The 14,952-nt window shown below is 38.8% G+C and overlaps 1 protein-coding gene across 3 annotated transcripts in view; it reads right to left on the bottom strand.

Moving 5' to 3' along the window:
• Positions 1–4,043: 4,043 nt before the first annotated feature.
• Positions 4,044–14,952, bottom strand: part of NCK2 (NCK adaptor protein 2) — an 85,888-nt gene continuing 74,979 nt past the window's right edge. For all 3 annotated transcript variants that reach the window (XM_059466168.1, XM_059466169.1, XM_059466171.1), the window contains one exon: positions 4,044–7,128. In XM_059466168.1, the coding sequence (XP_059322151.1) occupies positions 6,934–7,128 (195 nt within the window). In that variant the 3' untranslated portion in view covers positions 4,044–6,933. The remainder of the gene's footprint in view (positions 7,129–14,952) is intronic.

Here is a 14,952-nt window from a genome sequence, read left to right as displayed (position 1 = left end):
AAGGAGGTTGGGCTTGTTTTACAGAAATTCTAAGACTATTGCAGAATTAACATCCTGCTACTGCTGAAGAAAGCAATCTCCTCCTTCCATAAGTAACCAAATAGTTCCTGACATTGCATTATATAATGAGTTCCTCCATTTTTACAGTTTTAGAATGATTTGCAAGCTTTTACTACAGAGCATTTGATTTAAACCGGAAGGGTAATCTGTTCCCTCTTTTTCTTTGTTTCTTTTCTAAAGAACGGCCAGAGTTCATTCTATTAGGACAAAGTGCTTCCCAGAACTATCATGAAGGAGGAAAGCACCTTTGGCTCTTATTTCCCCAACACAGGATAATGCAATTCAACATGAAGAGTATTATTTCCCAAGAAGCCAATACTGGATGGAAAGGCCATTGTTCCAAATGATCCACAAAGTTCCAGAACAGCAGCCAAAGACCAGAAGACTTTCCAGGAACTAAAAAGACTGTAAATACAGATACACATGTATTTCTAAGGAAAAATATTGGAGAGAGAAAAAAAAAAAAGACAAATCTGATGCTAATTTAAGGAGACAAGTCTCCAAGACCGCTGTTAAACAATATGGGATGTTGCCATGGAGGGACCCATGACTGCTAATCTAATGCTCATCACATGGCAAAGGACTGAGTTGAGAATGCTCAGGCTTCTAATTTTTACAGAAATAGTAACATTAAAGAGCATCAGAAGGCTGACAATATAGGTATAGTTACATACCGCACCAGAAATGCCAGCTAAAATGAAGACCTATTTCTCTTGAACTTTTCTGAACTTCATAGCAGAATGATTACACAGAGACAAGCCAGAGAAGTGGCACATCTGATCTCTGTTAGCACAAGAAAAACTCTGAGACATATTAACACACAACATCCAACACTGATAATGTCAGCATGCACTGCTAAATTAGTAAGGGCAATGGACAAACATTAACTAGGTCTAATGAGTTCTCTGTGTCATCCACCCATTCCTGGTGGGTTCTTCAACACCTTGTTCTTCTCTTCACACTGCACTCTGTGCTTAGCCCAACCTAGTTACACAAGAGCCTTGACACTACGGAAATCTCTTCTAACATAATCACAGCTGCCCTGTCTTTGGTGGAGACAGGTCGTGGCAGCACAGAGACAGGCCAATGCCAGTGCTAAACCAAGGAACATGAATTAACACCCCACTTTTCACAGGGACATAAATCTGCAAGGATTTTCATTAGGAAAGCTGTCATAAACACCAGAACTCTTAATTTTCCTGGGGCCTCAACATGCACATTCTCTCCTGCAGTAATTCCTGTGAATTTACTTAAGTATAAACACACTGTACACCTAAAAAGGGTTAAGTTTCACTTCTACAAATCAGCTATGTATATAAATGAAAATAAACATCCTAATTCTACAAAGAGAACCATCAAGACACTTGGTTAATGATGCCAGAGCCTGTTCTCTCTAACTGTCTGCTGGTGCCCTTACCTGCTGTTCTTTATGGCTGTATTATCATCACCATCATCTCTGGACTTAGTATTCCAAACATACCAGCTGCCCACAACTGAAGGGCTTCTTTGCATTACCAATTATAATTGCACTGAATGCACTACTGGTTCTGTGACATAAAAAGGAATTTAAAAAAAACACCTCATCAAGCTTATTTCAACTTGAGAGAGTTGAACCCAGGTGAAAAACTAAGGCAGTAACCCGCAGAACCCACTAATTAATTACCATATAGATGTATGTATCCAATCTAATGGAGATCAAAATTTTTTAAAAAAAGTAGCCTATTATTCACCACCAGTTTCAATTACAGGTGGGAGAATAAGTCCACTTAACAGATTCCCTGTGGCCTGGCCCACACCCAAGAGATGTTTTTTGGGAAGAAGCTTAGAAGTAAAATCTGGCTTGAAAACTGGAGCAAGGCACCTCTTTTGAAGTCTTCCCTCAAAAATCAAAACAAAAAGCCCCACCACCAACAAAGCAGTCCCCAAAATCCCAGCTCTCCCCTTCTGAAGATGACTATTTTCTATAGTAAGACATTGAGATCAACAGCTTTATCCATCCATTCCTTCAATAAAATGGACTAAATCAGCATTCTTTTGTTAATCTTTGTATTACTTCATGCACTCATGCCATATGATGTCAGGCTAAATTTCAAAGAAAATCCATTTAAGAAAATAGAAAAGAACATTTCTTACCTGTTACTTTTTCCTCAAAACTGTGGACTCCCACTGCAGAAGATAATCTGTCAAGTTAGAGTCTTCTTTCTTCTTTCTTTTTGTTTAACCTCCCACTCTTCAACCATTTAATATTACCACATGGGAAAGAAAATGCAAGGAAAAACTTGTCTAATGTGTCAATGGCTACATGCCACTTCTATTAGTCAGCTTCTGTACCAGCCTGGGTGGATAGTTCAAGTAACAACAGGGGAAACATCCTATTTTCTAACAAGAAAAGACACACTAAGAATATGCCAGAAAAAAAATTACATTTTAAAATACAAAAAGAGCATAGAGTTCCAGCAGCACACAGAAGACCAGAAAATACTACAGTTTTAAGTATACCATATATAAATTATTTTTCACATTAAGTCAATTTATGTCAAAAAACATTATGTGTTGATTTCTCCAACAAATTATAACTATATCCAACAACATGAACGCCCATCTAAAAAAGAGAAAAAGACAGCAAGCTATTGCTTTTGCAAGACAATGGCACAAGAACATACACTAGGCCTTGTTATCACATACTAAAGCTGGTGCACACTTGGGTTGCAATTGCAGTATACTTTCTAGAAGATTATTGCACAACTGATTTACTTGTTAATCAAAATAGTGAATGAATGGTAGCATTTACTTGCATCCTTTCATTCATGTGGCACAGGTAATGCCCTTCATGACTGTGCATGCTGTACTCTTGCTGGCTTGCACTTTTCCACTTCACAAAAAGGCACTGAATTTTGAATGTACTGAAAAGAAATTAATAGGAAAGTTCACAGTTCCTAGAGCATTTTAAGAGATCAGTGTTACTTCAGCAATACAATTTCCACAGCTTATTGTACGTTAACAAGCTTCCATTTAAAAATGAGTCATCCCATCCCACTGGAGTAAGAAAACAGAACCTGTCAGATCCAGATTGTAGCAACTGCCCAAGTTTCATTTACCTCTGAAGCACTGAATTAAACTACCTTAAGATCAAGAAGAAATGAAAGTCCTTACAGTTATTTAGTAGCTTTTGCCAAGTAAATTGTCAACCTAGTTCAACGGACCTGTAATCCATTTTCTAGTTTTTTATTTATAATTTAGGCAAAAATCTGACTCATTTTTATAGGTGAAATTGTATGGTGGCATTTTGAAAGTACTTCAACTTTGTGCTGTAACAGAAGCTATTGTTCTAACTGTGGAAGATCTCTATTTCCTCATAGTGAAACCATTAAACTAGACACCAAACTTTACAGTACAGAGAAGCTGCAATAAAGGTTTGGAGGAACAGCTGTAAACTTTAAGGATTTAATATACCTTCATGAGACATGAAGATCTGCATGGAGAACACTAAGCAGAACCATTCAAGTGTGGGACATCAGAGTTTGTTCACGCAGTCAAAGATGTTAAATACCCAACTGCATGTCTTCATTGCCTCTTCTCAAAAAAGAGTAAGCAAATCCTTTGCTTTTGCAACACTGTAGGTCCATGTGAGTTTACCTGGCATATTCTCAGTGCACTTGTATATTAATCCTTTACTAATTTGTCCCCAGCTAATATGTGATACCACAAACAGTCAAGATAACATCAAGTGGGAGTTTGTCATCAAGCTCCAAGAGCTAAAATTATAAACATGGACCTAAAGTTTCTGCCACTGTGTGGAAACTGTTATGGATTCACAAGTCATTCACATTCCTCCAAAGACACCAGCAAGGCAAGAAAACATCAACAGCTGTACAGGAATGAGAAGTACTTAGAAGTACAACTTAAGCACCTGTATGAATCAGGTAGGATGGCAAAAGCCAGACTAAACACCATAAAGAAAAATCACAACTTCTACTCCATCAGAAATTATTTGAGCCTTTAATGAATATTGTAAGCAAAGAAATTCAGGTCACCATGACTCTGCTCATATTTAAAAAAAAATGCCACCCCCACCACAAGCTTTGACAAAGAGGCTCTAAGTAGTCAAAAAATAAAGGTGAGATTTTGTCAAGTAATTGAAAGGTGAGTATAAAATAGGGAAATAATAAAAAAATCCACATCTATTGCCCCTTTATGAAGCATATAGTACTGAAGATTATTAATGCTTAGGCCAAGTCCAACAAATGAGATCAAAAGGGCAGGAAAAGGTGGCAAAATTTGTATGAACATATCTTAATAATGATGGGAACAACTGAAGAGCTATTAATGAGCCTGTTGAATGGGAAGCATGCTGACAAAAAACAGCATGGGAAAAACCAAGGTGAGACTTACTTGAAAAAAAAGAAAAGAAATTACTTGAGCTAGTAATTTACAAGTCATAAACTAACTAACTGCTTCCAAAACAAAGTACTTTACAATTTACACCTCAAGACACAGAAGTTGTTTACAGAGGATGAGGTAACAAAAACAAGCAAAGAAAATTTGATAAATCCATTAAAATATAAAGCATATAGTAAAACCCTCATTCAGATGTCTATTTGATTTAGTTCTAAGGTCCTAAGACTAGAATGGAGTTAGGAACCAAGAGAGTTCACCAAAAAATGAACATGGGGCATGAAACAGTAATTAATCTGTTTACTGAAAAGGTAAACCATTCCCATATATAATTTCTGCAAATACTACCAAGAGACAATAAGACTGAAAAGCAATTCACTCAAACCTGAAAATGCTCATACAACATATAGCTGACTTTCTTAATATTATTGCCATACCCGGTACATGCTTCAATTCACCTAAAGAAAAAACTAGGTATTAGAAGGCAAATCCCTACATTCTCTGCAGAATTCACTCATGAACTTTAAGAGGCCCACTGTGCAGTCTTTCTGTAGGTAAGGTGTAAACAACTGGTAATCCTCACCAACTTCCTAAGGAAAACTTTTATCTTCTTAGAAGACAGTCATGGGGTAGGTGCTCTTCAGGATAATGCATGATCATTTTGGATTGCTCTGTATCACTGCTTTCTTTCCTTAAGCTTTACCAAGCACAAGTGTCACTGCCCAGTTATTAGTTAATGCACATACAGAAAAATACATTTTTTAGTTTCAGCACAAGCTGTCAATTCAGAAAATCTTACAGAAATAAGATTTCAAGAGTGGTGGAAAAATAGTATGTGCATAGAACTTCAGAAATTGTACTTGCCTCTTGGATTTGAGCAAGACTGCAGCTCATTGGCAAAGGTGCCAGGGCAGTCTCCTGGCAGTGGCATGATTTACCCCAAAGCAAGTCAGACAGTGCTGGTATCTGCTTAACCTGCTCTAGTTATACACAGAGGTAGTTGCACTACTACTGGCTGAAACACAGAATAGGTAAGAAATGTGTTTTAATAGCAAAGAGGTACCAGGAAATAGGTCCATCTTGCAGATTTCATTAAAGCTATGAATGGACTTAATTATCACAGAAACAAGAAACACAGAGCTCAATAGACACTGCCTCATATCAAAACTGTCCTCTGCAGTCGCAGATGATTTTTTAGGCCACACAAATTCCAAGACAAACAAATTAATTATTTACTCTATTTCACCTTGCTAAAATAACACCAGGACTACCACCCAAGGATAAATCCAGTACTCCATCATGACGTAATACCTTTTTTATTACAATATCCAAAAAACTGAGTATGCAAGATTTTGAGATCTCATGATCCGTTCTTCAATCTCAGGAATGTGCCATCTAAAGACTGTATATTTAAACCATAAAGGAGTTTAAATGTAAAGAAAAGAGAAAAATGCATTTTCTTCATAAACATTCTGTGTGTCTCTTCCTACCAACCATGCCATCCTCTGTAAAACCCGAAGATTTCTTTCTGTAAAGCAAATATATATATAGTGTTGGTAGCCCGCCCCACCCTGTCCCAAGATCAGTTTTTATTAATCTTCTGTATTAGTGTCAACAATCAGCTACAGATACATATTACTTTGAGAATTAAATACATAATCGTTTAATTCAAACAAGCAGAAGGGCAAGAGGAAAAAGCATTATGTGGATGGCACATTTGGTTGTAGATTACCAAAACATTCAGCCTTTACAATTCAATTATTCTTTCTCTAGTAATCAACTTTCAAATAAAATTTCTCTTTTTTGCAATTACAGACCAAAATACACTAGTTTTCTTTTACTACAATCTTACCATAGTAGTTTAAGAAGTACTATTACAAAATGCTTTTAATTAGTGTACTCTTTACGAAGAGTCAGAGAGGCAATGTAACAGCAGAGTACAGTGTAAAGAGTGCTTCTAGGAACTAGGAGGTTTTGTATTATCCTACTCGGTAAGCGATAGAGCTACAGAACTCACAGCCACAACTGTTATGTCTACTCTCTCTCACTTAAGCAGCTGCAGCTTCAGTGCATTCAAACTGTGCCCGATGTCTCTGAAGGGAGAGTTGTGCCTGCATGAGCAGTCTGAACAGATTAACACTGGTTTGAATTGAAAACGCCCCTCCTTGATCTGAGCTAACTATGTAAACGTACACAGGAGAGGGGCGTTTTGAACTCTGCTGGGAAGGTGAGTGCTCGCCACGGCCACCCAAGGGAAACTCTCAACCTGAAGAGAGGTGGTCAGAGGTTAACAAAACTGGAACACAAAGAGAGGCAAACAAAAAAAAAAAGGACAAACAGCAACTGACAGAGCAAACACTTTAGAAAGAGCCTATTCCTTAAGCCTGCTTCAGATATTGCTCTGCTCTATAAAAGTGAATTTAGGACCTAAGGCTTGTAAGTTATAAGAGGCCCAGGTGGCCAAGTCCATCTTCAACGTCACTGAAGTGCTTTCACAAGATATAGCTTTTCCCCGTGTTCACTGGTGAAGATGGGAGCCTTTTTGTAGTGTTCCACCAACTCATCCATAGTATTAAATCGCCGCTGCCCAATACAATAGACATTGTCCACGAGCTGCACCTTGAAATGTTTGTTCTTCCCCGATGCCTTTAGAGATACTGAGAAGTCACTGGGCTGTTGAGAAGAATTGAGAAAGAAAGAAAAAATTACATAGAAGAGAACAAAATGACAGCATTATTTTGCTATTTCAGGAACAAACTGTGTCATATAGTTGACAGTAATTTACATTAGCCACAGCTCGGTGCTTTAGCTCCTTAAGAAACCCAATAGCCTATTATTCAATAAATAATTACCATTGTTATTAATGTGAGCAGTTAAGTCAGTTAAGTGAAAGCTCCCCAGATGCACAGTTTGAAGCTGCCAATTACATGACTAAACTGCAAATATTATCTTAGTTACTCAATCTAGAAGCACAAGAATGTCAAGGAGAAGGGAAGAATTTTTATCATGCATGTCTTCCTCACTAGAGTGCCCAGGAGAAAACAATTACTGCAATATTGCTTGGGCGAGATGAAGAAAATCCCCCTTCGCCTTTTTTAAAGCCATGACCACTAGAGGGCCATTCTTGCTTTGCATTGCAAAAGACAAAAACACATGCACCTTTTATCTTCATTACCACATGCACAGGGAATAATTTCTCCCATTGAGTACATTTTCTTTGTAAAACAAGATAAAGCTATAGAAAAAAACCACCGTACAAATCTCACCATCACACCACTACCCACAAAATACAGAATTTATGCACTAATTAAATTACTCAGGACATAACAATTTCTAATGATAAATCTCTTCATCCTGGCAATCAGTTGCTTTAACAAGGTGAGAGCTGTCATACAAACAGCCAGAATGAGACCATTCCACTTCCTTCACCACATGCCACATAGGAGGGTAGAAAGGACACAGTGTCCCTTGCTTCCAGCTGAACTCTGTCTCCAGCCACCTACTGCTGCTGGCTGGCCACAGAGATGGTGTAGGAGCCTGGGCAATAAGGATTTAATGTGCTGCTGTCTATGCCTCAAATACCAATGACCATTCAAGCAGGCAAGTTAGAGAAGGATGTGGCTGGAAAGCAGGGGATGTGCACAGGTAGGGCAGCACCCTTCTGGGGCCAATTTTCCTGTTCTGGTCCAAGCAGACCACACAACACAAAACAATGCAGGCATGGGAATGGGGTCAAGGAACAGGCAAGTCCAGCAGAGGGGGATCAAGACTACCAAAAGACCCTCAAAGCTCCCCCCATTTCCATAAAGATCCAGAAGAGTACTCATGCTGATTCATTAATATGAAGAGGAAGAAACCTAATCCTAGGGAGGGGAAAGCTTACCTGTAACCAGGTAGCCCCAAAAAGCCTTGGTGATACATTGCCCAGGCCCTGGATACCCTGTTGGCTGGATTGATCCTGCATCCAGGGCTGCAGATCTCCTTTCCTCTGCCATCTGATCTCCCTTTCACTTTCTCTTTCTTCCCTCTTTTCTTTTATTATCGCTCTTACACTAGAGAGTAGGGGCAAAACATGAATTTCTATGCCAGAGAGGACCAACTGGAGGGGTCAGGAGCCCTCACATGTTACTGCTGACATCAGACTTCGCAAAACCACACCCTGAGTCCTCTACACTGCATTTGTGAGGGGTCAAACACACACCCAGCACATACCCAAATGAGCTGGAGGACAGCCTTTTCTCAGATATGCTGTCTTTATTCCTGCAATAAAATGGATCTCTGCCCACACATTCCTCATGTCCTGTCGATCCCAAAAATCTCATCTCCTGCATCTCCCCCTCACCTGTCTTAGCACTAACGCTTTTTCTGCCTTCCCTCTAACTCCATGGGCCCTGCCCAGAGCAAACAAAGCTCCTGCCATGCCTGCTGACCTGGCTCTGGTCCAACTCAGACTCGAGGCTCAGCTTTGGGCAGCAGCTCTTCTCCTTTTGTTCTGCTAAAGGCAGCAGCAACCTCCCCACACCCTTAGCCTAACCCTCTTCTACTTAAAGCCACTACATTCCAGATCAACAGGCATCACTTCTTTAAAACTTATTTTATGTAATACCCATAGGATAATTACTTGTTCCATCTATAATCCAGGGTCACTGGGCCTTGACCGGGTCAGTGCAGGCTCCATCAGGAAGGCTTCCTCTGGCAGTGAGCAGCCACTGGCTCAAAATACATGGAACACTCTCTGTGACTGCCAAGAGGGGACTGAGAAGGGTGGGAGAACATGATGGAAAGAAATGTGCATAAGAGTGCATCTTTGCGATTTCCAGTGCTCCACCCAAGATACATTTTGTGCCCTGTCGTCCATCCCTAACTCTAAGTACGAAAATCGCTATTTTAAGCCAGTTATCTCTGATATGAAGCCCCTGCCTCAGCAGCATCATAAAGAAGGCTGCACAGAACTCACACCAGAGTGGCCTATTTTCAGCACCTACCCCACTGGGTTAAAGCCAACCTGGCTGTACAAACACTTTGCTGTGGTTAAAGCCCTGAATGCAGTGTGGACAAACCCACCAGCAGCCATAGCCACACAGGCCTGGGACCTGCTTCCAGTGGAACCTCCATAGTGCCAAGCAGCAGCCATTAAACAGTAACAAAGCACAGGCCTGCACAAAGCTCTCCGGAAGCTTTGGGACCCTGAGCTCATGGAGGAGAAGTTTAGACCCATGTACAGTGTACTGATTGCTGTGCCCTGAACACAGGCAGGTCTGTAGGGTCTCACCAAGGACAGACTGAGGCAGCAAGTACAGCTTAGCCAATTAGAATTCCAAAAACAATATCAAATCTTGCTGACTAAGTTCTGCTGTTTCCATGGGTGATGCCTACACCAAACAAAAACCAGTAACCAAAAGGCCCTCAATTAAAACAGAAGAACTTACAAATAGGAAGTTCATAATCTCAACTAAAGTTTTTTGTTTGTTTTAGAAACAGGAAACAATTTTATGGCAAAAGTTGAAAAAGAAGTTGAAATAATCACTTTGCTCTCAAAAATCTTTTACTATTTTCTGACAAAAGTTGTTTTTAGCAAGTCAAAATTATGAGTTTTCAAAGCTCCTTGTATCTCTTAAGAAACATTATTTCTAGGCCATTAAGGATGTGCTAATGACATGCAGAGTGATGCTGGACCTCTGACCCACTGTCCTATGACCCAGGCACTGGCCAGGCATCTATCTCTGTGAGCTGATCCACACAATGCATTAAATACTCCTTCTGCCAGTTTAATTATAACCTTAGTGAATGAACATTTCTCATGAACTATTGTCTATTCTCCACAGCCCTGGAGCCTCTAGTTAGACTGATACCTAAGTAGAAGGCATTATCATATTTTCTGCAGCCTATGTTACAAAGTTTATTTTTTCATTATCTGATTTAATTTAAAAAATGTAAAAAGCGGAAGGGCTGATCTAACTCTTTTGAGAGTCATCATCCGGTGCAAAGAGATGGAAGAGCTCAAACAGCTGTTGCAAAAATCCTGAAACCCTTTATTTGTCTCAGAGTAGTAACTTCTATAGGACTCAAGAATGAACAGCAAAAGGAATTTGACTTGTTTTTGTTTCTATTTTGGTTCCTTCTTGCCCTAACAAATGCAAATTCGTTAAAAATATTATTTTAAAAAATCTAAATAAACTATTGCTATGAACACTTCCATTTCAAAGTACACTGGTTCAATGCAGTTTGAATTGGTTCCCTGCTGTCCTCCTTGGATTTGCTCCAAGTCTGTTTATTTTATTTACTGTTAAAGCTATTTTGTTCTAACTGCTGGCCAATTTTTCTCTCTTCTCCCTCTTAAATTAATTGCTACATTTGGATGTTTACACACTAACTTTTCCAGGAAAAACAGATTCACATACACCAAATAAAAGCAGATCAAAAGTAAGCTTTAATCCCTTAAATCTATAGAACAGTTGATGATTCTGCAACAGAGTTACAGAGCATAGCTTTGTGGCAAGGAAACTATGAATATTTCTGCACCACCATAACTGGAAAGACCTACACCTGAAAAACCTAACTTGAAGTTAAATTAATTCCTAAATCAGAAAATTAAATATTAGGTTGAACGCACCTACAGTCCTTGTATTGTAGTACTTTGAATTGCTTTCAATTCCATTAACACCTGCTTGTACCTAGAGATGATCATCAGCTAGCTGGTGCCATGTGGAAAACAAATGGTAGGAAGTTGTTTCTTTATTTCTTTGGTGAGAAATTGAATGCTCTTTAAAAAAAACCCACAACCAATTAAAAAATACCACAAAAACAAGTGATAAAGCAATATAAGGAAAAACAAGTGAAACATGAAAAACCGAGTTCCCTCTTCACATCCTCAATTTGAAATGATAATTTTATCATTTATAAATGGCAAGGTTGTGAAAAACAGTTCCCTCTGAAAATCTTTTACTGATCCTGTAACTTATTTCAAATTTTCCCTTTCATTCCATTTCTGTTTGCCCATGTCCTTTCTTCAAAAAGATATTCTCACACACTCATTCTTCAAACTATTCCAGGCTCTTTGAGCTCCCATCAGTGAGCCTGTCCTGGGGCTCCCCAACTTGTTCCATTTCCATACCCAAGTTTTCCCTCACTTCTCCTCTTACTCTATCACCCAGCCAAAAAAACTCAAAGTTATGGCTCAAAGATCTAAGGTCAGGCTGGAAAGAGCCATCTGGGAGGGTTAATTCCTTTTTCTATCCCTTCTGTTTCATTTGGATATAAGCAAATACCATTCTCTTCCCTATGTAATGTTCATGTTCCAAAATCAATATTACACAGGTCACAAATATGAATTGGTTTCATTGATCTTCAACTACAGCTCTAATAAGATTTCTGTTCTTCCATTTAAAATAAGCCACTAGGATATTTCCTTACGCCGTTTTTCAAAGAAAAACTTTCTCCTCATGTCTGCTGTACTTACCAATCACTGCATGTCACAGAACATGATCAATGTTCACTTTTTAAACAGTTGCCACATTTCATTGCTTCTATCCAACAGCTGCAGGATTAAAACCCCAGGAAAACATGGGACACTGAATGCTACAAAATTAGCACCTCAAAAAACATACAAACTCTGAACCTCTGCCTCCTCTTTCTATTGTCATTATTGCTAGACAAAGAACAGAAGCTAAATAGGATCTCAAAAACTGACAAATCCAGTCTCATCTACAATCCTCAGAATCATTTTAATAGGCCCAAAATCATCAGTATCATCTTAAAACTATACTCTGCAACTCTGTTTAGGATGGGTTACTGTAACCTGAATGCTGTAACACTACCAGCAGAAGGTAACCAATACTTCCTAATGAACAACTGCTCCTGAAATCATCCAAAAACTTGCATAGCTCACTCACTAACATAGGCTGAGAAAAATAACACCTCCTCTGCTTCATGAGAAGACCTCATAGGACTACAAAGCACTGGTGTTTGCCTGATCACCAGTTTCACAGCCACCTGCAGAGGACTGCAAGGGGCCCACAAATTCTGACAGAAGCTCCCTTTGAAGTTTAAGGGTGTCTGCAGCAAAGGCTCTGCTCAGAAGCTGGAGGTGACACACTACTGCTTCCTGTTAGCTGCAGTACTAGTTAGCACACTTGTTTCCTGGTGTGAACCTGAACAAAACAACCCTCTCCCATTCAAATTTGCTTCTGTACTCAGTGAAATCTGAGGTCTTCAAAGCATTACAATCACCCACCCAAGCAAGACCACCAGTATCAGCCAAGACCTGTTTGTCTTGGGTTAGGAGCTACACAAAGAGACCAAAAATCTGACTGCTGAAGAGCCTGCAATCCAAAAAGTGGCTCCACAGAGACTGCATAGGTTAATCTGCCTCTTTTTTCATTGTTTTGTTACTTAAATGAGACAAACTGCAGGTTTCATTAACCTAGCAGCCTGCAACAGAAAGAAGAACTAGCTAGCAGTATTTCTAATAAGGCATGTACCGAGTTCTTTTAGATCTCCAAAATAAGGTGACATTACCTAGGTATAACACAGTTGGCAAAAACATTATCAGTAGGGAACTGTGCCTGTTACATAAACTATGGGCTTAAATGGTTCAAACAAGTTTATGGTTCTAATAATAGTATTTCGTAATTAATGAAGATAATCAGCCTCCTAGCTACCTTACAGAGTTCATCTCAGGTTATTCTCCTCTATGGTAGCATCCTCTAGATCTAAGTGTTACTGAGGAAAATATTTTTGGCTAAAGAAATCTAGCTGTGAGATAAACATGTGGCAAGTTAAATCTAGAGAAATATTGTTAAATCTTGCAACTACTAACACTGGAAATGCAAAAACATGACAGTCTCATCAAGTGAATACCGAATAATACAAACCTTCATCTATCCAAGGACAGCTTTTCATAGCTCAGTAACAAGAGCAAAATTGAAATCTAAGGAAAACTTTTATGCAGACCAATTTTTGTAACTATGGTGATGGAAGGCTACCGAAAACTCTAAAACAGGTCAAAAATCAGGCACAGTATTAGGAGCATGACTCACAGTTTTATCTATGGACCTTTCTAGAAAGGAATAACCCCTGCATTCCTAGCATTAAAGGTGAGTTAGCAACACAGCGTAGTGGGAAGTGCTGGTCTGGTGGTCAGATGAGCAAATCAGGGAGCTGACAGCTTGGCTCTGTTCAGCCTGTTCTCTCTAATCAAGACCATCTGCTCAGATTGTGAAGACACTCCTGGTGACTTTAAGCCACAGCATGAACAACCTCTGTAGTCACATGTGTGAAATACAGCAACTGTCAGAAATTCATTAGTCATTGCTAAACTCTTTTATTCCATACATAATAAGTTTGAAATAGATTTTTACGATCCTTTTCTCAATGCTTGCAATTATGCCCATTCACTTATTGTATCATTTGTGGCACTCCAGGGAAAAAACTAGCAATCCCCAGTGTTTTATAATTCACATACATAAACACACTATATGATGGAATGATACATAAAGATTAGGGCAGATGAAAGTTTGAGATGCAGTAAATTATTTCTTTAAACCTAATAAAAACTAAAACCCACATGCAGTACTAACACAGAGGTATTTACGTGCATAACTGCAGTTTTCTCATAGCTAAAAAAAGGCTCAAATACAGGGTTTTCAAGACCAGATAAAGAGTACAAAAAGAAGGAAAAACGCTAAGTTCCTCAATTCAGTGCCTTTTTTTTACCTGCAGGTGTGCAAAAAACTTGCTGTGATATGAACTGAATAATTTTTTTGTTATGCCACTTAGTGTTAGATGCTAGAAATAGTTTGAAGAGCACATTCTGAATGAATCTTTTTGTACTCCAAAGCAATGATTTCCATCCACAATGCAGGCAAAAAGTTTGAAACTGCTTTGAATGCGAGGATTTAGTGTTATGATGTCACATTAAATAAAAAGGTTACTGTGTTCTTTGAAGGTAGGTCATTTACTCCAGATAGAGGCAGACTCTTAAGAGCTAAAAAACCAAGCTATAGCATAGTGGTCACTGTGACATATCATGTCCTGAAAAATGGGTAAGCATTTTTGTATTTTAAGTAATGCCTTCATTTTCACACTCTCCTTCTGGCACTTTCTCAAGAGATGAAAGGAAATTGATAGCTACTGTCTCAGGATAAATCATAATGAAGCCTCTAGATCTGAAAGTGAGCTTCTACCTGCTGGACCAACATGCCAAAAATCCACCACATCCAGTATGCCTCTATCTGACAGGATGCTGATAGGAAAAGAATGTTGGGAAAAAAAGGAATTACTGTAATTTAATGGTTACCATAATCCTCCAGTGGCTTTCTACATTTTACAAGACTGTGCGTCTCACATCAGTCTTTTCTTCTGTTGACTAAACAAACTTGATTCCTCTTAGCCTCTGTAAATCAGTCATGATTTCTAAATTCCTATTTTTCTTCCTATCTTCCTCTAGTTTATTTTAATTTAATCTCTAACTTTTTTCCTGTTCTCTTGAGGTTTATT

This window comes from Ammospiza nelsoni, chromosome 2 (genome assembly GCF_027579445.1).
Source record: "Ammospiza nelsoni isolate bAmmNel1 chromosome 2, bAmmNel1.pri, whole genome shotgun sequence".
NCBI classification, from domain to species: Eukaryota; Metazoa; Chordata; class Aves; order Passeriformes; family Passerellidae; genus Ammospiza; species Ammospiza nelsoni.
The sequence above is the reverse complement of the archived record's forward strand: the minus strand, read 5'-3'. Positions and strand labels throughout refer to the sequence as shown.